Source organism: Trachymyrmex cornetzi, unplaced genomic scaffold, assembly GCF_001594075.2.
Source record: "Trachymyrmex cornetzi isolate Tcor2-1 unplaced genomic scaffold, Tcor1.1 scaffold92, whole genome shotgun sequence".
Taxonomy (NCBI): domain Eukaryota; kingdom Metazoa; phylum Arthropoda; class Insecta; order Hymenoptera; family Formicidae; genus Trachymyrmex; species Trachymyrmex cornetzi.
In genome coordinates this window covers 28,018-49,167 of record NW_017300267.1, presented here as the reverse complement: position 1 = coordinate 49,167, position 21,150 = coordinate 28,018, and the positions used below count along the sequence as shown (strand labels likewise).

The window sequence follows — 21,150 nt, the reverse complement described above, 5'->3', positions numbered from 1 at the left end:
CTTTTTCCCCACCCTGTATAGATCGATTTTATTTTCATACTTTTCTTTCGTACTTTTCTACTTCTGACACAGAGAAATTTTGTAAGTAGAAGTATAAAAAATATCTCGCACGTCATATGTATAAAAATATTGTATATAGATTTATATATATTATCTATATTATTAATTTAAGATGTATATTAAATAATAGACTTGATAATTCGCAGATATTTGCAAGATATGCATTGAATACTTATTGTTATATATATATATAAAAACATCTATGTTAAAAGTAACATGATCTTTTCCTCTTGTTATATTTTTGATTTTTTGTATTTCTCGCATGCAGATGCATACTTGTGTAGTAGCCAATCAGAGTTTTGTTCTAAATTTTAATTTTAAAAACCTAGCTTTTTTTCGTGAACCTAACAACGTTTACTCGAGATATTCATTATTTATGATAACACCGTAATTAAAAAAAAAACATTTATGCAAGTAATTTAAAAAAGGTATCGTGCTCCTTTCATTTACATGTTCCATATGGCGAGTTGAAACACTCAGGCAGTGTCACGATGTCGGCTCGCTCTTGTTTCGCGCGCTCGATGAAAGAAACGGCTCGCGAGACGTTTGTTGCCTTGTCATCACCAACGAACAGCTGCACCAACGCCAGACGCAAGGCTGAAAGTTTAATAAACAAGGCTAGATCGAGTTAATCGAGACACTGTTACATATCGTCAACATTTTTCGAGCCTGCCATAAGATATATTATCGCATTGCAGTGCCATTTGATTTAAAATATCAATCGGAGTTCGGATCAGTATTATATGTATTGATATGTATATACATATACGTTCCGTAAAACGCATGATGCGCATCATGTATTCTTCGCATGACTAGCCTAATTCTTATTCATCGACTGTTAAACAAGGATAACAGCGTAATATGCGCTCCTTTACAGAATATTACTATACATACTACACCAGGGACAGTGAATAAAGTGAACACGATCGCTGAGATCGCTCGAACTTCTTGCTCATTTCAAAGACTACTTGGTAACAATATATAGCAAAAGAATTTTGCGCGTTTTCTGATTTCTTATATTTTTTTTATGTTAAATGCACGATTTCAAATTTCGCATGCCGTAAAGAGAGAATAATCACACACGTACTAGTCATTGTTCTTATTCTTATTCGGCACAGCGCGACACTTGCCCGTAACATAATAGGTTAAGTTTCCTTCTGTTTATTTCGATGACGTAAGGAAAAAACCGCAAGTATTATCTATCTAATAAAAAAAAACAAGATCTTTCCTTATATACATTTCATTAAATTTATTTTTATATGTATGTGACGCGGTAAATAAGAAAAGAGGGAGAGGGGGGAGTGAGGGAAAAAACGGATTTAATGTAATTTCACGGTATTTGAGAAGATTACATTGTGATGAGTAATTGATCCCTTTTACACCGAGCGTTTAATGTACGCCTACTAACTGATACCTAGTAATTTTCTACTAAATTATCTTAATTTCGATAATACATTTAAAAGCTCGTACAATATGCATCTAGAATTTAAATGATTAATGAAATAGCCATATCGTGTATACGTTTACACGCATCGTCGATATTAAGATAATTTAATAAAAAGTTACTAGTTAGTACGCGTATTAAAAGTGCACGATGTAAACTTATAAACCATATTATTAATGTAATGAGGATAGGATTTGTTACTTGTAAATATCCGTTAAATTGAGGAGTCCATAATCGATCCCAAATTTTTTAATTTGAATTGTCAATATCCGTTAAATTATACAAATCACTTCAATTTATACTTTACACGTAAATTTTTTTCTCAATCTTTATTGACTACATTTACACGGATACTCTTAATTGAGTTTAATAATAATCCGTAGTTGAGAAACTGGTCAATTAGAGCCATTCCATTTTTCAAAGGATAGCTATGACTGGTCAGTTTTATAACTATGGATGTTATTAAATCCGAATAGGAATATTCGTGTAAACGTAACCTTTATTTTTTTTCCATTAAATGTAAATCTTTTAAATTTAAAATCAACTTTCTTTTTTCTGTATTCTATCTAATTTATTCTTTATGTTTACAAAGTTGACGTAGAATTTTATTAAACTTGATATTTATTAACTGTTTTAATGTTACATAGGCCTAACTTTTTTGCTAATAAACATCTACTCGAGCCTCTTCAATGTAACATTAAATTAAATTAAAGAATGTGTAAAAAAAAAGTACAATTAGAAATTTATCTGAACAAGATTAAATCACATGAAAAAATAAGTTTTATTTAAAAAAAAGAAATACAAACAAAATTGTACAAGTCAGTAGAGAACTTAAAATATTTATAAGTTATATGTTGCGATTTTTATACAACATTATGTACACATGTTATCGTCTACTAGATGATCGAGACCTCCTATGTTTTTTGGATTTTCTTCTATCGATAGATTCAAAAGATCCTGATATCTTATCCTTTAGTCGTTCCTTATCTCTTCCTTTGTGTTTCTTGGATTTCTTTACCCTTTTAGTCCTATCGCTACTACTGGAGCGCTTTCGAGTTTTATTTCTTTTCTTTCTATTGCTATGTGTATCACTACTATTCTCGCTATCGGATAAATCTCTTCGATGGATTTCTGATTTTTTACTTGATTTCTTCGATTTGTATTCACGATCGTTTTCTTTGTGCTTTCTTTTCCTATCAGGTATATCTGAATCGCTGTTATCATTGTCGCTTAAATTTTCCAATGATGCAGATTTTCGTTTATTTACACCTTCCTTTTTCTTATGTTCTTCATATTTAGCAGCATCTGAAATTAATTTCGTCGAATACTAAAGACTAAAACTGCAATAATTTCATACAAGTGAGTGAATTATAAATAGCAGGAACTTTTAAAAAGTGTCAAATATACAATTAAATATTAATTAAGTATCGATATCTTCTTATATGTATAACAGGTTCCAGCTATACACTGAGAAATTAAAATCCTTAAAATCTTACAACTCCAAATTGTAATCAATCATTAATTTAAACTTTAGTAACCTGTTTACAAATACAAAAATTGTAAAATTTCATATTATTACGAAAATTTGTACTTTTACAGATATTTTAAAAGTTCCTTAAGAGATAACTTGCTTTATTTACTAACTTAGAACTTTAGAATTTTTCGAGTATTCCGGCTTTGTTACTACTTGAACTATGCATTCATTCACAGAAATGGTATTTCCATTTAGTGCCATCTTAACGATTAATCTCCCTGCATCATCAAAGCCTTCTATTTGACCATATGCATTGGACCGCTTGCCAGCAATGATTTTTATAAAACTTCCTTTTTGTATCCGTAACTCTTCCTCCTCTTTTTGAGTCTTTCCATCCTGTTTTTGCAATGCTTTTTTGTCTGCACCAAGTCCCATCCCTATGGGCCTTAATTCAGGCACGATGGGTATTACAAGCCTGCCAAGTACATAACATATAAAATGTAAAAATAAAAACTATAAAAATATAGAAAAAAAAAACGAGTACAACCTATATCTGAAAATATATGCTGAAATAAAGAAACGCAACATCCACTCATGCTCAATCTAAAAAAAAAGTTCTTACTTTGGATTTTTACCAATTCCTTCACCAGGTTTCCACCCCATACCTCGTAACATAGCTGAACCAAAGACATTTAGCGGAATCTTTTCGTAATCTTCTAATGTACTCTATATAGAAAAGAAAATACATAAAATATTTTTGTATAATATTATGTGAAAATTGATCGATGAGATTAAATACACATGAGTGTGACATGCTATATTTATATAAGGCGATTCTTCATACCTATTTTTTGTGAATTTATACAATTTCTAGTTTATTTTATGTTTAGCTCATTTTGTTTATTTTTATTTCAATTTTATATAATTAAAAATATGTATATTTATATAATCTCATATTTTTATATTAGTTTATTTCTATATATCAACTTAAAATATGAATATACATTATATGTTATTAATAATCATAAAGAAGTACTCACTTCTTCTGCACCTTCTAAATTCTGTCTCTTAACTAAAGATAACGTTATATCACACAAATCATCTTTATTTTTGTCTGTTGCATTGAGGTCTTCTATAATTTCTTTAACTGCCTGCTCATCCAAAGTAAGAATTTTACTTTCAATAGATGAATCTGTTTTTATTTGTATATTAGAGAGAGAAACGCTTCTATCAATTGATGTTAAATCACCATTAGATATTTGTTGCGACTCTTCTTTGATCTTGACTTTTTGCATATCATCATTACTTGTTTTTGATTTTGAAGCATCTATTTTGTTAATGATTCTGTCATGCCAGGTATTAGATTCCAGTAGTGGAATAATGACAAGTTCATCTTTTTTCTCTTCCTTCCTAAACAAATATATTTGTATAATAACTGTCTAATTATGAAAATAAATGCTACAACATAAAAAATTAGAATAAATAAAAGCAAACATTACAGTTGCCATTTCAAGTATTAAAGACTAATAATTAAGGTTAGATAAAGATCGAGGTTAAAGACGCCTATCATTTTGTTGCAATGAACAATTTTTTCTCAACTTACCCGATTACTTTAATCGCCTTATCGTCTAGACATTCGATATAATCCACTTTTTTCTCCTGGTGTAACTTTTGTTTGCCCAAAATTGTCTTTTTTACAGATTTTGCAAAACCAAAAGAAATTTTTTTACTTTCTTCAGCCATTTTTTTACTTTCTTCAGCTATTTTCTTATAATTTATATAATCTCATAAGTTTTTTTCATTTAGATATATCTTCTGTCATCGCACACAGTAAGTTAATATTTTCACTTGCAATAACAAAATACAGAAAAATACACTTCTTTCTTTTATAACTCCCACACGCATAAACGCCTTGCGAGTTCTTCTTCTGGCTTCCCCTTGATTGGTTTTCCGACTCAAGCATAGAGTCACAGTACCATGCAGAAATAACGGATCTTTCAATCCAATGAGTAGCCTCCTCGGGGAGCAGAGACCTCACTTCGATTTTTGTATAAATTCTTAATTTGAGGTTATATTCGAGGTCTTGTCAGTACCTTGAAGCCTTGCGAGTTGCGAGTTGCGATGCGATGCGAGCAGTTAGGGCAGTATGCCAGTATTGCCACTAGAGATGTGTCATTCATGAACGTTCCGTTCACTTTGAACGGATCCTTTTACTGACCGAAATGCCACGAAAAAATGAACGAAACTGTACTCAACTGTACTGTTCAGAGATATTTCGTTCACTTTGAATGGATTCTTTTACTAGTCTGTTGCTAGATTCACACTGCATCTGGGCTGCGTTCAAAAATATCATCCGGGTGTCTCCGTATATTATCTTATCCTTGTTTAATACTGAGGCCGCGGTCCGATACATGCTCACAACGCTTAAAAATCATTTCATCCTTGTTGTTTGTCAAATGTTAAACGAAGACAAACAATGCTCATGAGCGTTGTCAGCATGATTCGGACCACGGCCTGAGTGAACAACAAAGATAATACGATACGCGGGGGTACTCGGGTGATGTTTCTGAACGCAGCCCTGATGTGCGTCGTTCGACGCTCTGCAACCAATCAAAAAACAGGATTCCGATGGATTTTGCTTCGTATCGTTGGAATGTTGATTGGTTGATCTGAAAGAATACACCAATAGCAGCGAGCGCTCACGGATCCGCTCCGCAACAATTGAGGGTGCCGACGGTGCCGTCACATGCAGCGTAACTTGCATAAGCGTAACTTGCGCCGACCAATCATATCATTTCTATTCTGTCTGAAAAAATGCACAAGGATTTCGATTTTGCAACAGTACAATTATAAAAGTCGTGCGCCCCTTTGCGTCGCGTGAAAAGTCGAAACCCATGTGGAACAATACAATTATAGACCTCATTTTGCCTCTGCAACAGATTTCCTAACCTCAATAGTCATCAACTTTAACACTTAATATCTCAGATTACAAGGCAGAACGACGTTTTTTTGCTAGATTCTTTTGTTTCATGCAAAAACGCGTCGAATAAGCCTAAGAGTGGTTTCACAAAATTTTCCGATTTTAATAATTTATTCGATCATCCGCTCATATATACGCGATGGAAAGGTACCGGTTCCCCACGAGGCGTACTTTTCGAGATGCGTAGGTTACGAAAACCAATCGTAAATTCATTTAGCATTTCTGTTAGAGTGTACAGAAATTCTAATCAGCAATTGGTTGCATTAGTTCCGCATTTCTCTAATCTTCCGCGATATACGCTCAATGTGAATGCGGGCTTTCAGAATGGTGTATTCTAGTAAATAAAAAATAACGTATTCTAGTAAATTACTAGAATACGCAGGTTACGCTTCCGCAGGTTACGCCGCATGTGACGGCACCTATATTCTTTTAGATTTAAAATTCTGATTGGAAGAGCTAAAAGAATACACCGATAACAGCGAGCATTCCCTCAATTAATGGCTGCGTTCAGCGGACTTAACAGTTGAGTGAGCGCTCGTTGCTATCGATGTATTCTTTCAAATCTAAAATGCTGATTGAGTGATCTAAAAGAATACATCAATAACAGCGAGCGCTCACTCAACTGTTGAGTTCGCTGAACACAGCCATTAGGTGCATTTAGTACACCCGCTCACCGAGCGCTCAGTGAGCTCTTGGTTCTGATTGGCATATTCCGTTAGATCTAAAAATATAGACCAAACAGATACAAGAGCTCACTGAGTGCTCAGTGAGCGATCGTAGTACTGAATGCACCCATTTACGCTGAATGCGTCCAATGATAATCAAGATCTGTGTTCCGGCCTTAAACCGGAAGTGAAGGACATTAATGATGCCGATTATAGATAGAAGTAGATAGACTGTGAATTTTCTTGGAGTCGTGCGAATGTGACTTTTCGTAATTGTTATTATTTGCATACAAATTTGAGTGCTTTGCGTGATATTCTCCATGATATTTTGTACATTTAATATTAGTACATTTTATAATGTTTGCGTTAACGGGAGAAGTAAACTTTTGGACTTTTGATGACAATGTAAACATAGAGGTCACCGATTTTGGTGCATTTAAGTAAAAACAACATCATATAATTCATTTTCAGATTCCTATTGCTATTACAGCAATTTATTTGCTCTTGATTTTTTTTTTAGATATCACGATAAACGTATTGATGGCACGTATGAAGAAGGCAAAAGATCATATTGTCAAGAGCGTGGAATGACTTACATCCCAGAAAACAAAAAGGGAAATAAATTAAAACATTCTATTAAATACTTAGAGGTATAATAAATCATTATTTTATCTTTCCTGATCGAATTATGTAAAGAGCATATATTATATAGAATTGCTATTATCATACCTAGGGTCAGCTCAGAGATAATTCTGTAATTTATTCTCAATGGTATGATGATTCTGTTACACAATTAATGCTTAGCAATGGCTTATTGGTACAAATACAAGTTTGTCTCTTCAGTGGTGATGTACTAGAAATCAATTTCGACAAATATCTTGTAGGAAAGTTATCTGAACATATATCTGATGGTAATTGCCTATTATTTTTCACCAGAAACTATTTATATTATGCACAAAAGATAATATTTTGCTTTATTTACAGTAATTATTACCAAAAGTCATTTGGTTTGTACATACAATGATAATCTAGTGACTCTGGTATATTTTACAAAATCTAAAACGCACATTTTTGATAAGATAAGTAAGTTAGAACCTAAATTAATCACAACTGACTTATTTAAACCTAATGGACGCAGATTGGATAAGAAGATTGAAGTAAACAAGTCTGCTAATTTGGTAAATTGCTTCTAGACAGTTTTTTTTTTTAAAACCAAGTAGAAAATATTATAGTTAATCTATAAGAAATAATTTGTCTTTACAGATATTAATTTGGCGAAAATCTACAATGAACGAAGTTTATCCTTGGAGTCCTGCTATGAAACAATATCATCGAGCAAACATGCATCTCTTTCAGCTCACAGGGTATGAGATCAACACAACTATGTGACTTCTTTTATGTGACATTCTTTGCATGTATATATGTATTTTTGTTCGTTTTAACTTATCTTTTTATAGTTTGTTGATTTCTTTATTCCCGTTCTTGTTTACGTGTTTTACCCTTTTGCATAAATTCTCATGTTTCTTCTTGTGCTGTTCCCATAAATCTTTTTTATATTGAGGCGATATTGATAATTCTTTAGCAATGCTTGCAGTAATTTTCTTTGGCAAATCCCATGTGCCCTTTTTTTTACAATATGATATTTTTGTATTATAATTTTTGAATATTGTATAAATTTTGAGAGAGAAACTTGTGATAATATTGATTTAATTTAAAATAATTTAGATTCTTAAACTTTTATACTACGTACAGGTTGTCTAAAAAGAAACTAAGAAACCAAACTTACATTAAGTTTGGCATGAAACTAAAGAAAACTTTTACCGAGATATTTGAGTTTTTTGTTTTAGTCACTTAAATGTTTCGGTAAAAGTTTCCTTTACTTTTATGCAGAACTTCCATGAGACTTAAGAGAACAAATGCTATTGTGCATGATCAATAATATAATGTTCAAAATATTGAATTTTGCCTGTTATAACTTAATGGTACGACTAGTACTATTTCTAGAACAAAAGTTTGGTTTCTTTTTAGACAACCTGTGTTAACGTAACATTAATTTATACAAACTTTAAATGTTCCCCATGGCGATTGTCCAACTCTTTTGGCATTGTTTAATATACGTCCATTATTATCCACAATAAATTTCGTAGTGACACAATGTCTGTCTGGCCAACTAGGATACCATTTAGGAACTTCCCAATTTCGTAATCTTTTTGGAGCAAATGCATCTTCTGTCCAATGGCCATGCCAATGCTGAGACATTTTCATATAATTCTCGTGATTTTATAATTTTAATACGTATGAATTTTAATTGTACTTGTGTTTGCTACTACAATTCTTTCTATCAAGCATGGTTAGTTACGTGTTACTATGCTCGTTGCTATGTAAATCAATTACAAACACTTGTACAGTCCCTGACATTCCTGTATGTACATAAAAATGAAAGGATTTGATCATTTATATTTTCAGAACAAAATTAGAATTGTTATGTTACATACGTACTGAATTTGATCCCTTGTGTATTACATTTGATGCATACGATGACAATATTATTCATTCTGTAGAACAAAAAGTTTCACGGAAGGTAATTACATCTTATACTTCTGTATTTAATGCAAATTTATTTAATATATTAAATATGGTTTCATATATTAATTAAATTTTGTATCAAAAGGAAGAAATAAGTTATGTTTGTAAATTTGGATATCGTAATATATAGGGAGAAGTTACTGTAGAATGGCGTACATATGAAGTCTCTCGGCAAAATAAATTAAAAAGGATTGCTGTGATTTCCGTACCATTGCCAACGCATACAAGTTGTGTGAGATTTTCACCTAATCAGGACCTATTACTTTTATGTTGCATTGATGGTACCATTATGATGTACGATCAGATCAAATCGACAAGCATCAGTGTAAAAGCAGCTTTTGTAAGTTTTAGTAATATATAAATATACAATAACTTTTTATATATGTATAACGATATATAAGTATTATGGAAAGATGCATTTTGAAAGGATTTATATGTGATTTTCTTCATTTCTTTTCCTTAAGATACCTACTTTAGCCGCTTGGCACAGCGATGGTATAATATTTGTGGTAGGTAATGATAGAGGCCAGTTTCAGTATTTTGATATTACTTTAATATGTATCAAAAGCCAAACATTAAGTGACGAGGCAATGCCAGCAAATATTCTCGACTTATCATCATATTTTAAGTACGAACAATGAAATAATTAGTCGATAAGACATGGCCATAAATTGGATTAATAAAATAATAATACACAACACAGGAATCAGCATGCTTTGCTGCATATGGAATGGAACAGGAAAAGTGATTCAAATCAGATACATTATTACAACAATGGCAATTCTTTATTCTTATTACTTTTCGAACGGTAAGGATTACCTTTTCTTTTATCAAGCAACATGTTCGATATCGATTGGTACGTGACAATTTATTCTGTATTTTCAGAGGACCGATTGGAGTTATTAAAATGATTGAAGGCGATACTCTCTCCGGGGATAAATTAGTCAGAAGGTATTTGTCAGAGTCTCGAGCAGAACAAGCGACTTCCTTGCTGTTATCGATGAATTGGGATACGCATCCACGTATTTGCATGCATTCGCTTAATCAAATCTTAAACTATTTATTTAAGTTACCGTTAACAACGGAACGCGAAGGTAAATTAAAATTTTGTTTTTTTAATCTGATATTTAATTAAGAGATTACTTAGTAATGATTTTAAAAAATAATCTTATTCTAATTTATTAATCTGATCCAATAGGTCTGATACAGAATGCGTTAGGCAGTTTCCACATACCTATTAAACCAATAAGCCAAACTGTCGAAGAAGAATATGGGGACGAAGTAAGAGATTTGACGAGGAGATTTTTTCATCATTTATTAAGGTAGAACATTATCTGATGTAAATTTAAAATTTAATTTACTCTAATCATTATGATCTTTGTAGGTATAAGATGTTTGAGAAGGCTTTTCGACTAGCTATTGATCTAAATGATCACGATCTTTTTATGGACATACATTTCTACGCTACAGTTTTAAATGACATGGAACTGGCAACTGCAGCCAAAGAGAAAGCTGAGAGTATTCTAAGCAGATCGAACAGTTGCAGTGGTTCACGTAAGAATTGACAAATCTTTGGAGAAGGACTTCTAAAGATTTTAATACACCTTGTATCTATTTAAATAAATAAATTTTTATAGATTCCACATGTTCAAGAACATCATGTTCTATATGTTCCGATTCAAGCAATGAGAAGGAAGAGGAGGAAGAGGAGAAGAACGTGGAAGTAGAGGAGGAAGAAGAGGAGGAGGAAGAGGAAGAGGAGGAGAAGGAGGAAGAGAATGAGGAGCAAGAGGAGGAAGAGGAAGAAGAGGAGAAGGAGGAGGAGCAGGAGCAGCAGGAGGAAGAGGAAGAGCAGATAGAAGCAACATATAGTGAAGAGAGTGAAGATTCTCAAAAAGAGAAACGACTTAATCTAAAGCGATCGCGAAAGTATCGTTACAGAAAAGCTTCCAGTTCAAATCAAATCCCACCCTTACCAGTTGTCCATCCTCATCATACCACAAAGAACACTCTTTGCGCCTCATATAATAATATTCCGTCCACTATTAAGACTGACTACATCTTAATACCTTCGTCCTTTGACACTTCTAATAACGTTTTAACAACTTCGTTTAATCATTCTTCGCACATTTCGAGTCCATTTTTATCATCAACTTCTTTTAATAAATCATTATACAGTACACACTCAAATTTTACACCGATTAGCGCGGCAAATGTCATTAATAGTTCTCAAGTATTTAACAATACATCAGACGACTTGATGACTACGTCATTCGGCAGTATTTCTTTCAATGAATCAGACGCAATAGTGAATGATCAGTCTAGCAATAATTTTGACGAGAGATCGTACGAGCAATCGTTACTTAATGAAATATCATATTCTTTTAGTAGTTCCACTACTAACGTAATAACGACTTGCGCGCAAGACGATAGCTTTATCTCTACTCCTTTCAATAAGCCAATATATGAATCGGAAGACATTCATTCTAATAATTATTTGACGAGTTGCTTAAACGTCATTGACAATAATGTTATGTCAACGTCATTCGGTACTCGAATCGCTAACACTCCTATCTCGCATAGTAACTCTGTCAATGCACTAACAGCGAACAATAACTCTGAAACAACTTTTATGTTACGAGGCATGAAATCTTCAAAGATATCTGATAAATCATTAACTAAAACTCTTATCGATAACACTCATACAACAGATCAATTGCCTCTTTCGAATAATGCTTGTAACAATCTGATGTCTACTTCGTTTAATAATCTTGAAGGATATACAACTCTTGAAAGTAACGACATTACATTTCCCAACACATTTAACAATGTCAATGATCAAGCTATTAAATTACAACATCCTGTAATGGAAGAAAAAGAAACAAACATCACTATTCCATCACCACCTTCTCTGATAAGTTCTTTCTCTAATTGCCTTCATGATTTACCTAGAAAAAATTATCTTTTATCTAGGAGCACTCAAGGTTTGCCAAATATTAAAGAATTGGAGAAATTTACATCAAATAAAACCCATATACCGTTGTGCATTTTACAAAAACAGAATTCCACAACACCTAATGTACCTGAAAATCAGAAAACATCTCTATCTTTTAAAACATATAGATACAATTACGATCTAGATTACATACCGTTTCAGGGTTCTCGCGACGATACAGACTTACAACTTTCACAAACAGTTAGCAAATTTTCCTCGCGAAACTTTCATCCTAGTTACAGTATACAACATGGATTATTTGAGAATAGACATTTATCGAGATCTTCTCAAATCGTTAATAGAGAAACTAAAATGTTTTCTAATGTACCACCTCTGCCTGTAATTAATACGTCTATAGCTAATTCAAAGATTTGCTCTACGTGTCCATCGTTTGCCGATATATCAAGTTCTCTTTCTAACGAAAAGCCAAAGGTGAAATTTTCAGATACTGTCACTCATATACTAGTGCCTGGCACGGTAAGTAGTTTTAAAGATATATGTGCGTGTGTATATATATAGATATATGAAATATATATATATACATATAAAATTTTTCTTACAGACTCAAGTATACAAACAGAAACGATCTACTACACAAACACGTATAACGGATCCTAAACGTGAATTAGCTGAAAGTCTTCCACTTTGTCTGGGTAATGAAGATTACCTTAAAGATTTTCAACCATTGTGTAGTAAGCATTTTACATTAGTACATCTGTTTTGTATATGTAAGAAGCTTTACAACACAATTGTGAATAACACGACTTTGTCTAATATTAATTTTTGACGTTTTGCAGAAGATAATGCTGATGAAAAAATAAAAGAACCTCAGAAGACTGATGACAGTACAAAGATTAAAGTTGTTCATTTTGGTTTATTGTAAACAAATATCTTAAAAGAAATATGGATTATATATGTATCATGCGCAAGCGTAAACAGGGAGATAGCGCCAGAAGAATAATAAACAAAAAATAGGTCCGACATTATTTATAATAAAAGAATAATTAGAAGGAACCTGGACTCCTCCAAGTTTAATCTAATTTTAATTTAGAATTAAGATTGGTGATAAGAATATTGCGAAGTAGTTTATTGAACTATTTTTATAAATTTTTTGTATATACTGTATAACTTTCTCATGGAAAAGTTAATAAGAACTTTTCTTCATTAAAATCTTGTGTATAATTTTCTCAAATTTTTACTACTTAAAAAATTTACATGCTTGGAAAGAGATGCTATTTTTGTAACAATATGTACAAGTATTATTTGCACTTACAAATAATATATTAATCGCAACAACATATATTTAAGTTTTATTCTTTAATGTATCTAGTGATAATTTCAAATCAATCAATTCTTTGTCTGGTACATATCGCTTCTCTTCTAGTGCGGGGTCATAAATGTTTATATTTAAAGTAACACCTTGTGGTAAAGCTGCCTCCAATGCTCTGATTAATACTGAGCATTTTATAGATGATACTTCTGACATTTGTATATTTCTTTCATAAATTTTGAGATAATACTCAGATACAATTGTTGTCGTTCCAGTTTTATACTTCTGAATCTTGAATTCTTGAGGTGGTAATGGCCAGCTGAACAGAAGAATGTGGATTGTATTAAAAATTGAAGAGTAAAATTAAGAAAATTTAATGCAAATTTACCCATTGTCTATGTCGATCTGTACGACATCCGCTAATTTGTGTATGAAAGACTGATAACGTTCGAGCACAGGATAATCATAACCTTTAATTTGTATATTTATCGTGGGTAAAAGCGGAAATTTTGATTTTCCTGTCTGTAAAAATCGAAAAACTAACAAAACGTGTTATGTATACTTCAAATACCTAAAAGTTTAAATCTAACCTCTAAATAATCTGGCTCATACAGACTTCCAGTATAAAATTTTGCCGATAAAGTTTTTGTTGCAAATAAACGTTGTCCAATCTAGAATAAAAGCAATTGTTAAACAATTCAATTGTACGTAATAAGATAGATAAATGTTCAATAATGTATATGTATGTCTTTTACAGGTTGTTTTACTCGGTGTATGAAGATTATATACAAGTCAATCGCAAAAATATACCTGTTTGATCAGATTTAAAGCCATTTCCAAGTGCAATAAAATAATTAGACTAATGATTTTCAGAAAATTTTTAATTCATGAATTTAATTGAATTCACTCGTCGAATTGTCACGCCGACTTTTGGTAAATTTCCTCCAGTCGATCAGCTGATTGCTTGTGCTTAGTGCTTACAGGCTTTCTTTAGCGGCTAAAGATGACGTTTGCGATTCTGCGACGTGTCGTTGCATTGAGAACTTTCGTAATAAAATTTTTATAATCGCGCAAAGTTTAATCGAAATATAAAGAAATTATTTTTTATAATCTAAGTCGATAAAAGTCTTTTACAATAATTACATAAGGTTATAAAAGGAGCTACTGAATTACATATTTACATATTATTGGAATATTAAAATCGAAGAAAAGTACCTTGCTGATGTTATCTGCCACTTGTCTCAACAATTCGGTGGAAAATAATATTTTGCATTAACACAAATGTAAATGCTTTAACAATCGATATTGTACATTTGTTAAAAGGATCATGGATATTGAAACGGAGAATGTGATAAATCTGATATTTCCGGAAGGTATCTCGGGTAAGATTAATTGTTACTTGGAAATTAATTGTTTTTTAACGCATTATTGCTTATTATGGTACATTTGTATCATTTTATGCAACTACGATTTTAGAATCTTGGAAAGAAAATCCCAATTTTTATCAGTATCTCTCAAAACTTGGAGGCTTTGATGTAGATCAGCTAAGTACGAATACCTTTATTATCCAGCTTATCTATTTAAATTTTGCTTTATACATCTATATCAATAAGATACAGATTTATCCTGCATGAAAAATTTTTAGGTAAAGAACCTGATCATTTGTCTGATGAGAAAAATACAGTGCTTCAAACTACACAGAAATTAGTCTTTGCAAATTATAAAACTTTTATTCAGACAGCAGAAAGCTCACGAGAGATACTCAATCATGTAATTTCAAAAAATATAGTACATATATATATATATATATATATATATATATATAGATCTGTGGAAAGAGATTAACAAATTGTATTGTTTCATTTTTAGTTCAATGAGACCGAAAATCGTCTTGACAAACTTGTACAAAAGATCCCAGAATTTGTAAGAAAATGCCAATCATTTTGCGACACTTCAAAAGATATTAATGCACATCGAAGATTAAATAGCTTAACGCTAACACGAAATGCAGAACTACTTGAAATTCTCGAGATGCCCCAATTAATGGAATCGTGTCTGAGAAGCAACCAATATAACGAAGCATTGGAATTATCTCAATATGCTCGTCAATTAGGAATGAAGCATGGGGATATTCCTATTATCTCGGTACAAGCTTAGCAACCTTTCGTAATGCATGTTTTCTTTAATATCATATTTGTGTTTTATTTTATTTTTGCTTTATTTTTATTAATATTTTAGTCTATAGTAGCAGAGATCGAAAGCAGCTGGTCGGGTATGGTAGGACAAGTAGTTGGCTCTCTGAGAGGAGATCTACCGCTTCCGAGATGTCTTCAACTTGTCGGTTTGTTGCGATCTATGGATGCATTTACAGAATCAGAACTTCGTATAAAATTCCTTCAAGCGAGAGATAGCTGGCTCCAAGGCTTACTGAATGCAATACCGAAGGAAGATTGTAAGAGGGCTTTTTATTTAAATTATAATACAATACGAAAGCTAAATTGATCGAACCGATAAGAAAATTACATTTTACATGTGTTGCAGCTAATCTTCATATGGTCAAAACAATAGAATTATCCAGGATACATTTATTCAATATAATAACTCAGTACAAAGCTATGTTTAATGATGATGAATTAGTAATTCCTGGTCGCGACTTGACATTGAATGAATCTGCGATATTTTATCATTGGTTGGAGGAAAAGGTAGATTTATGTAACAGGCAATGCACACACAGGTATAATGTAAACAGAAATGTGATTAAAGTTTGTTTTTTTTTTTCTAGATAACACAATTTCTTGCTACGCTAGAGCAAGACTTACCAGGCGTAACGTCTATAGATACCATTTTGGGTCAGTGTACATACTTTGGATTATCATTTGGTCGAGTGGGTGTCGATTTCACTGGTCGAATGTCGGATATATTTGTACGAGTTATCGGTGAAAGGTTTGAACAGAACGTTCGTAGAACAACTCGAAAGTTTGAAAAAGATATGGAAACATTTACATTGATTAATAAAACGCAACGACTTGATGTAAAAACGGAGACATGTATTCATTCTGTAAGTATAAAATAGTATCTTTTAAAGTTTACAATAATTTACCATTGTAAACTGTTTCATAGGAAAATCCGCCTGAACAACTGGCAGAATTTTATCCTCTGGCCGAATACTGCAACGGAATAATAGCTGCATTCAATGAATTGAGACTCTGTGCACCAGTGGCACTCTCTACTTTATGCACAAAATTGCTACAAGAGTCGTTGCATAATGTGGCGAGAGCTATGTTGGTATTTTACAAGCAAGAACAGCAAGTAAGTTAGCATTGTCATGTAATTTTTATTCACAAGTAAATTCTATATTTTATCAAATTATATGTTATAGGCATTTGCTGCCGCGGAACGAGAAAACATGATTAAGTTCACAGAATGTTTAAGCGAACAATTAATACCTTATATACAGTATTGCATACATGCAATTTTTCCACCTGCCCAGATTGCAACTCATTTAGGGGTATCAGTCAGTGTATTGCAGAAAGAGGTAATGAATCCTTAAACGGCATAAAAAGGCGGATGTAGATATATATATATATATATGTGTGTGTGTGTGTGTGTGTGTGTGTGTGTGTGTGTGTGTGTGTGTGTGTGTGTGTGTATGTAATGACATAAAATAAATTACAGGAGATCACATATTTAAATAAGCGGATTGTAGTAGAACCTGTGGCTGTATTATTACCTATTAGAAAAGATTGTTTGGCTTCCAAATCATGTACATCTAATATACAGCCATTAACATCACATAATGTAAGGAATCCTTCCATCGTAACGTCTCTACCAATAGGAACGATAGATTCAAACTTGAGGAAGACTACAGTGATAGAAACAGAAAAATCAAAAGAAAACGAAATTACTCATCAAGGAACGATATAAAAGTGTGATATGCAAAGTTCGCAAAATTTGAGCGATGTAAAGAATATATTGTATAATATACTTGATGTGTAAAGAAACTTGAAGTATTTAATTATATAAAGTTGGACACTATTGCTTACTATTCTATATACATATATGTATATATTTCAAGGTACGTAAATAAAAAGATTTTTACGATTATCAGGGCGTGCGCTTGTCTTTATTTTTTGAAAATGCATACAGAGGAGATAAAAATTTGACAAACAGCGAAAGTGAAAAATAATTGAATCTTAAAGTAAATACAAAGCAATTAGGCTTCAATAGATATCGAAAATATTTATTCTTTCATACACTCCTCCGTAACTTGACTTGGCTGCCCGGTTTCATTCTCATTCTTCTTCTTTTTACTTCCAGAAACAATGTCGTCTATTCTCAATAACAGGATAGCAGTCTCGATCGCCGTTTTATATGTTTGTAATTTTACAGACAACGGTTCCCATATACCGCGTTCCTTCATGTCGACCAATTTTCCTGTTTCTCCATCAATGCCCCAAGTAGTTCCTTCTGTTGCGTGTTTAGCGCGCAACGCTGTTAGAGTCCTGATAGTATTTGCGCCACAATTCTGCGCTAGTGTCCTGGGAATGATCTCCAAGGCCTGTGCAATCGCCTTGTATGGCCATTGTTCCACACCTGCAAGTCCTGCCGCCTTTTCTGTTAAAAGCCTGGATACTGCCATTTCCACTGCTCCACCACCTATGGGAGGAAAAAAAGGAAAAGGAACAAAACATAAAAGGTGTAATAAACCATTTTGACTAAAATAAAAAAACATAAAACAATAACTAATCTTACACACCTGGTACGAGCTTTGGATCGACAAGAAGATTTCTGGCAACATGCAACGCATCTTGCAAATTTCTCTCGGTCTCATTCAAGATATCTTTGCTAGCGCCTCTCAGAATGATTGTACAAGCTTTAGGATCCTTGCATTCTGTGATAAAACAGAAATAATCATCACCGAGTTTCTTAATTTCAAAAAGACCAGCACCCGTCCCAACATCTTCTTCTTTGAGTTCTTCGGTGCGATTAACGACGGTAGCACCACAAGCGCGAGCAATTCTGTTAATGTCACTCTTTCGTAGCCTGCGTATCGCGGATATGCCGGCTTTCACAAGGTAATGCTGAGCAAGATCCGATATACCTTTCTCTGTTATCACGACATCCGGTTTCACTGAAATAACATCCTCACATACTTTCTTAACGTACTCTTCCTCTAGTTCCAAAATCTTTGTGAAATCAACATCCTTCATTATCTCTATATTTGTCTGAGATTCGCCCTTTTTATATTCCAATGGACAATCCAGCAGTATTATTCTCGGATCTTTGATGTAACGTCTCATTTTTGGATGTGTCACATCCTTATTGATCATCACACCCTTGAGAACAGTACTGTCCTCTATTGTACCACCAGGTATCTTTTCTACCTTGGCGTAACGTTTAATGTCGATCTCTCTTCTGCCATTTTCCTCGAGCATCACGGTATGAACAGCGTCCAAAGCAATTTGACAGGCCAATTCAGACCAACGTCTGATAAATTTAGTACCTGTACAGGAGTTTATCACTTGGACCAGTTTACTTTTGTCGCTGCAATCTAAATCGATGCTGACTTGTTCATTGAGAATCGTGACCATATCTTCCAAAGCCTGACGATATGCCCTTATGATAACAGTAGGATGCATGTTCTGTTCCAAGAATGGTTCGGCAGTAGCCAAGATTTCGCCTGACAGGACAATCACCGAAGTGGTACCATCCCCTACCTCTTCATCCTGAGTCCTGGCAATTTCTATCATGGACTTTCCAGCAGGATGCTGCACAGTGATCTCACGCAAAATCGCATTTCCATCATTTGTCATTACAATGCCACCCATTGGATCCATCAACATCTTTAACATGGCTTGAGGACCTAAACATGTTCTGATGACGTCGGCAATTGCCTATATATACAAAAAACAAGAAAAATTTGTTTTAAATTTTTGACATTGATCCAATATACTTGAAAGTCATGCCAATTCAATTATATTATATCTATATATTTATAGATTGCTCATAGAAAATAATAATTTTGTTTTATCGAATTAACTTGCATTGTTTATAAGTTATCATATTTAAGTTGATATGCGATATGAAAATCAATGTGAGTAGACAATACTCAAACTGATTTAGAATCTTTGTGACTCTTCGGAAAGTCACACGTGGGCGTGTACCTCGCGAAAATTGTGAGGAATGCCTTATAAGGAATGCGATACATTGCTCACACACACACACTCACACACACACAGATTATTAGACATACGCTCTCACCTTGCCCGCCTGAATATTCTCTCTCTGTACTTTTCTACCGGTGTCGCGTTTCGTGTTCTGGCCTGCAATAATTAAAATGTTCGACATGGTTAGGTTGGTTAGAAAAGCGACAGATACACGCGAATTGTTGAATTATTCCTAAACAAACGACAAACACGAAAGATCGACTTGAACTTACTGAGAACTACAATTGGTGCCGAACCCGGTCCAAACATTATATTTTTCCTTTATTATTTTTTTCTTTATCACTACAACGATCGGTGTACAATATAAACTTTTCCTGAAAAGGACTGAAAAGGACGAGAAACGCTGACGACGGTTAATTACTATCCAAAGGCTAAAAACGTGAAGCTATGAGAGAGCTACAACTATCAAGACAAGAAACGCAAAGTTCCAAACATGAATAACAAACGTTTGCTAGAGTTGCAATTTTGAGTATGCTGTACCGATAAAAAAGTCGAAAGTGAATGGTACAATGCAATGGCTACGGTCCACTTGATGCAACAAATGTTTTGAAGCATTTTTTGATTGGTCAATCAATGAAATTCTTTTTTCTGATTGATCAGTCAAATCTTCCGAAGCGTTTGTAGCGCCAAGTGGACCGCATCCTATAACGTACCTCTGCAGCAGATGGTAACTGATGATTAACCCCGGATCTACAATAGGTGTTTTATGCCTTATGCCGTACGAAACTGACCAATTACAGTCGAATCCGAGAAGAATAAGCGACTGTGATTCGCCCATTTCTTATGGCTTAAGGCTTAAAACCCTATTGTAGATCCGGGGTTAAGCCCATGGCACATAAAAAAATTAAGACGTAAGATTTAAGCAGTAAGCCCGGATCCTCATACGGACAACAGCGCTTTGACACCAAACGCTGATTGGCGAAAAACGAGTGATGGGGGTAAATTTTACCCCCACAATCGGCTTTTCACCAATTAGCGCTGTGTGTCAAAGCGCTGTTGCCCGTATGAGGATCCGGGCTAACGAAACCAACTTGTTGGATTCGCTATTGCTTACGTATGGTCTTACGGTCTCTATTGTGATTGGTCGATTCGCTTACTGCTTAAGCTGAAGGCCCGTCTACAATAGACGGAGTAAGAAGTAAGAGTAAGGCCGGTATTCATAGTCGGATCTTATATTTAAGACCGTCTTAAGTACAGTCTTAAGATGTCATGAACCAATCAGAAGACCGCATTAGCGACTTAAGACATTACTTAAGACGGTCTTAAAATAAGAACCGACTATGAATACCGGCCTAAGAAATTGACCAATCACAGTCGAATGTGAGAAGAATAATCGACTGTGATTAGTCAATTTCTTACTCTTACTCCTTACTCCGTGTATTGTAGACGGGCCTTGATTGGTCAATTTTTTACTCTTACTTCTTACGCCATGTATTGTAGACGGGCCTT

General features: G+C 33.5%; 6 protein-coding genes across 8 annotated transcripts in view; 2 read left to right on the top strand and 4 right to left on the bottom strand.

Moving 5' to 3' along the window:
• LOC108769530 (omega-amidase NIT2) overlaps positions 1–4,721 on the bottom strand; it is an 8,281-nt gene extending 3,560 nt beyond the window's left edge. The window contains exons 1-5 of one of the 2 annotated variants that reach the window (XM_018520551.1): positions 4,582–4,721; positions 4,019–4,388; positions 3,601–3,704; positions 3,149–3,453; positions 511–657 (exon numbers count right to left, since the gene is read on the bottom strand). In XM_018520551.1, coding sequence (XP_018376053.1) covers positions 511–657; positions 3,149–3,453; positions 3,601–3,704; positions 4,019–4,388; positions 4,582–4,721 — 1,066 coding nt within the window. Of the gene's footprint in view, positions 1–510; positions 658–1,147; positions 1,255–3,148; positions 3,454–3,600; positions 3,705–4,018; positions 4,389–4,581 lie in introns of those variants that run through there. The other variant, XM_018520550.1, reaches the window with a different exon arrangement.
• Positions 4,722–6,819: 2,098 nt separating this feature from the next.
• On the top strand, positions 6,820–13,217 carry frtz (WD repeat-containing and planar cell polarity effector protein fritz). Its single transcript, XM_018520677.1, has 16 exons — positions 6,820–7,063; positions 7,144–7,273; positions 7,357–7,534; positions 7,608–7,801; positions 7,887–7,987; positions 9,090–9,204; positions 9,340–9,549; positions 9,674–9,837; positions 9,913–10,017; positions 10,095–10,303; positions 10,408–10,531; positions 10,594–10,763; positions 10,847–10,926; positions 11,050–12,681; positions 12,767–12,896; positions 13,002–13,217. The coding sequence occupies exons 1-16, from the start codon at positions 6,981–6,983 to the stop codon at positions 13,085–13,087; spliced, it is 3,711 nt and encodes a 1,236-aa protein (XP_018376179.1). The 5' UTR covers positions 6,820–6,980; the 3' UTR covers positions 13,088–13,217.
• Positions 8,017–9,044, bottom strand: LOC108769622 (protein Flattop). Its single transcript, XM_018520676.1, has 2 exons — positions 8,688–9,044; positions 8,017–8,245 (listed from the first exon to the last, which is right to left on the bottom strand). Exons 1-2 carry the CDS (start codon positions 8,886–8,888, stop codon positions 8,075–8,077), a joined length of 372 nt encoding a protein of 123 aa, XP_018376178.1. The 5' UTR covers positions 8,889–9,044; the 3' UTR covers positions 8,017–8,074.
• A 187-nt stretch (positions 13,218–13,404) lies between the features above and the next one.
• Positions 13,405–14,567, bottom strand: mRpL48 (mitochondrial ribosomal protein L48). Of its 2 annotated transcripts, none has more exons than XM_018520675.1 (4): positions 14,285–14,567; positions 14,065–14,145; positions 13,866–13,996; positions 13,405–13,796 (listed from the first exon to the last, which is right to left on the bottom strand). In XM_018520675.1, exons 1-4 carry the CDS (start codon positions 14,306–14,308, stop codon positions 13,508–13,510), a joined length of 525 nt encoding a protein of 174 aa, XP_018376177.1. In that variant the 5' UTR covers positions 14,309–14,567; the 3' UTR covers positions 13,405–13,507. The 2 variants fall into 2 exon arrangements, with proteins under 2 accessions (XP_018376177.1, XP_018376176.1); XM_018520674.1 differs by having other exon boundaries at positions 13,405–13,793; positions 13,863–13,996; positions 14,285–14,566.
• A 49-nt stretch (positions 14,568–14,616) lies between these two features.
• Cog8 (conserved oligomeric Golgi complex subunit 8) lies at positions 14,617–17,499 on the top strand. The gene is made up of 10 exons (XM_018520671.1): positions 14,617–14,856; positions 14,951–15,022; positions 15,120–15,244; positions 15,344–15,619; positions 15,713–15,926; positions 16,016–16,176; positions 16,257–16,532; positions 16,595–16,783; positions 16,854–17,009; positions 17,150–17,499. The coding sequence occupies exons 1-10, from the start codon at positions 14,802–14,804 to the stop codon at positions 17,396–17,398; spliced, it is 1,773 nt and encodes a 590-aa protein (XP_018376173.1). The 5' UTR covers positions 14,617–14,801; the 3' UTR covers positions 17,399–17,499.
• Positions 17,500–17,583: 84 nt separating this feature from the next.
• CCT3 (chaperonin containing TCP1 subunit 3) lies at positions 17,584–20,082 on the bottom strand. The gene is made up of 4 exons (XM_018520673.1): positions 19,914–20,082; positions 19,736–19,797; positions 18,231–19,368; positions 17,584–18,130 (listed from the first exon to the last, which is right to left on the bottom strand). The coding sequence occupies exons 1-4, from the start codon at positions 19,948–19,950 to the stop codon at positions 17,715–17,717; spliced, it is 1,653 nt and encodes a 550-aa protein (XP_018376175.1). The 5' UTR covers positions 19,951–20,082; the 3' UTR covers positions 17,584–17,714.
• Positions 20,083–21,150: the final 1,068 nt, after the last annotated feature.

Bases quoted from the DNA above. Each gene is read 5' to 3' on its own strand.
- Cog8 (XM_018520671.1), top strand. From the start codon at position 14,802: ATGGATATTGAAACGGAGAATGTGATAAATCTGATATTTCCGGAAGGT. The intron at 14,857-14,950 runs GTAAGATTAATT...CTACGATTTTAG, and splicing joins ATTTCCGGAAGGTATCTCGG to AATCTTGGAAAGAAAATCCC. The intron at 16,177-16,256 runs GTAGATTTATGT...TTTTTTTTCTAG, and splicing joins ATCATTGGTTGGAGGAAAAG to ATAACACAATTTCTTGCTAC.
- CCT3 (XM_018520673.1), bottom strand. From the start codon at position 19,950: ATGTTTGGACCGGGTTCGGCACCAATTGTAGTTCTCA. The intron at 19,798-19,913 runs GTAAGTTCAAGT...TAATTATTGCAG, and splicing joins GGCACCAATTGTAGTTCTCA to GCCAGAACACGAAACGCGAC. The intron at 18,131-18,230 runs GTGTGTAAGATT...TTCCTCCCATAG, and splicing joins CGATCCAAAGCTCGTACCAG to GTGGTGGAGCAGTGGAAATG.
- LOC108769622 (XM_018520676.1), bottom strand. From the start codon at position 8,888: ATGAAAATGTCTCAGCATTGGCATGGCCATTGGACAGAAGATGCATTT. The intron at 8,246-8,687 runs GTTTGTATAAAT...TGTAAAAAAAAG, and splicing joins CGCCATGGGGAACATTTAAA to GGCACATGGGATTTGCCAAA.
- frtz (XM_018520677.1), top strand. From the start codon at position 6,981: ATGTTTGCGTTAACGGGAGAAGTAAACTTTTGGACTTTTGATGACAAT. The intron at 10,018-10,094 runs GTAAGGATTACC...CTGTATTTTCAG, and splicing joins TTCTTATTACTTTTCGAACG to AGGACCGATTGGAGTTATTA. The intron at 12,682-12,766 runs GTAAGTAGTTTT...TTTTTCTTACAG, and splicing joins ATATACTAGTGCCTGGCACG to ACTCAAGTATACAAACAGAA.
- mRpL48 (XM_018520675.1), bottom strand. From the start codon at position 14,308: ATGGCTTTAAATCTGATCAAACAG. The intron at 13,997-14,064 runs GTTAGATTTAAA...CGATTTTTACAG, and splicing joins ATGAGCCAGATTATTTAGAG to ACAGGAAAATCAAAATTTCC. The intron at 13,797-13,865 runs TGGGTAAATTTG...CATTCTTCTGTT, and splicing joins GTACAGATCGACATAGACAA to CAGCTGGCCATTACCACCTC.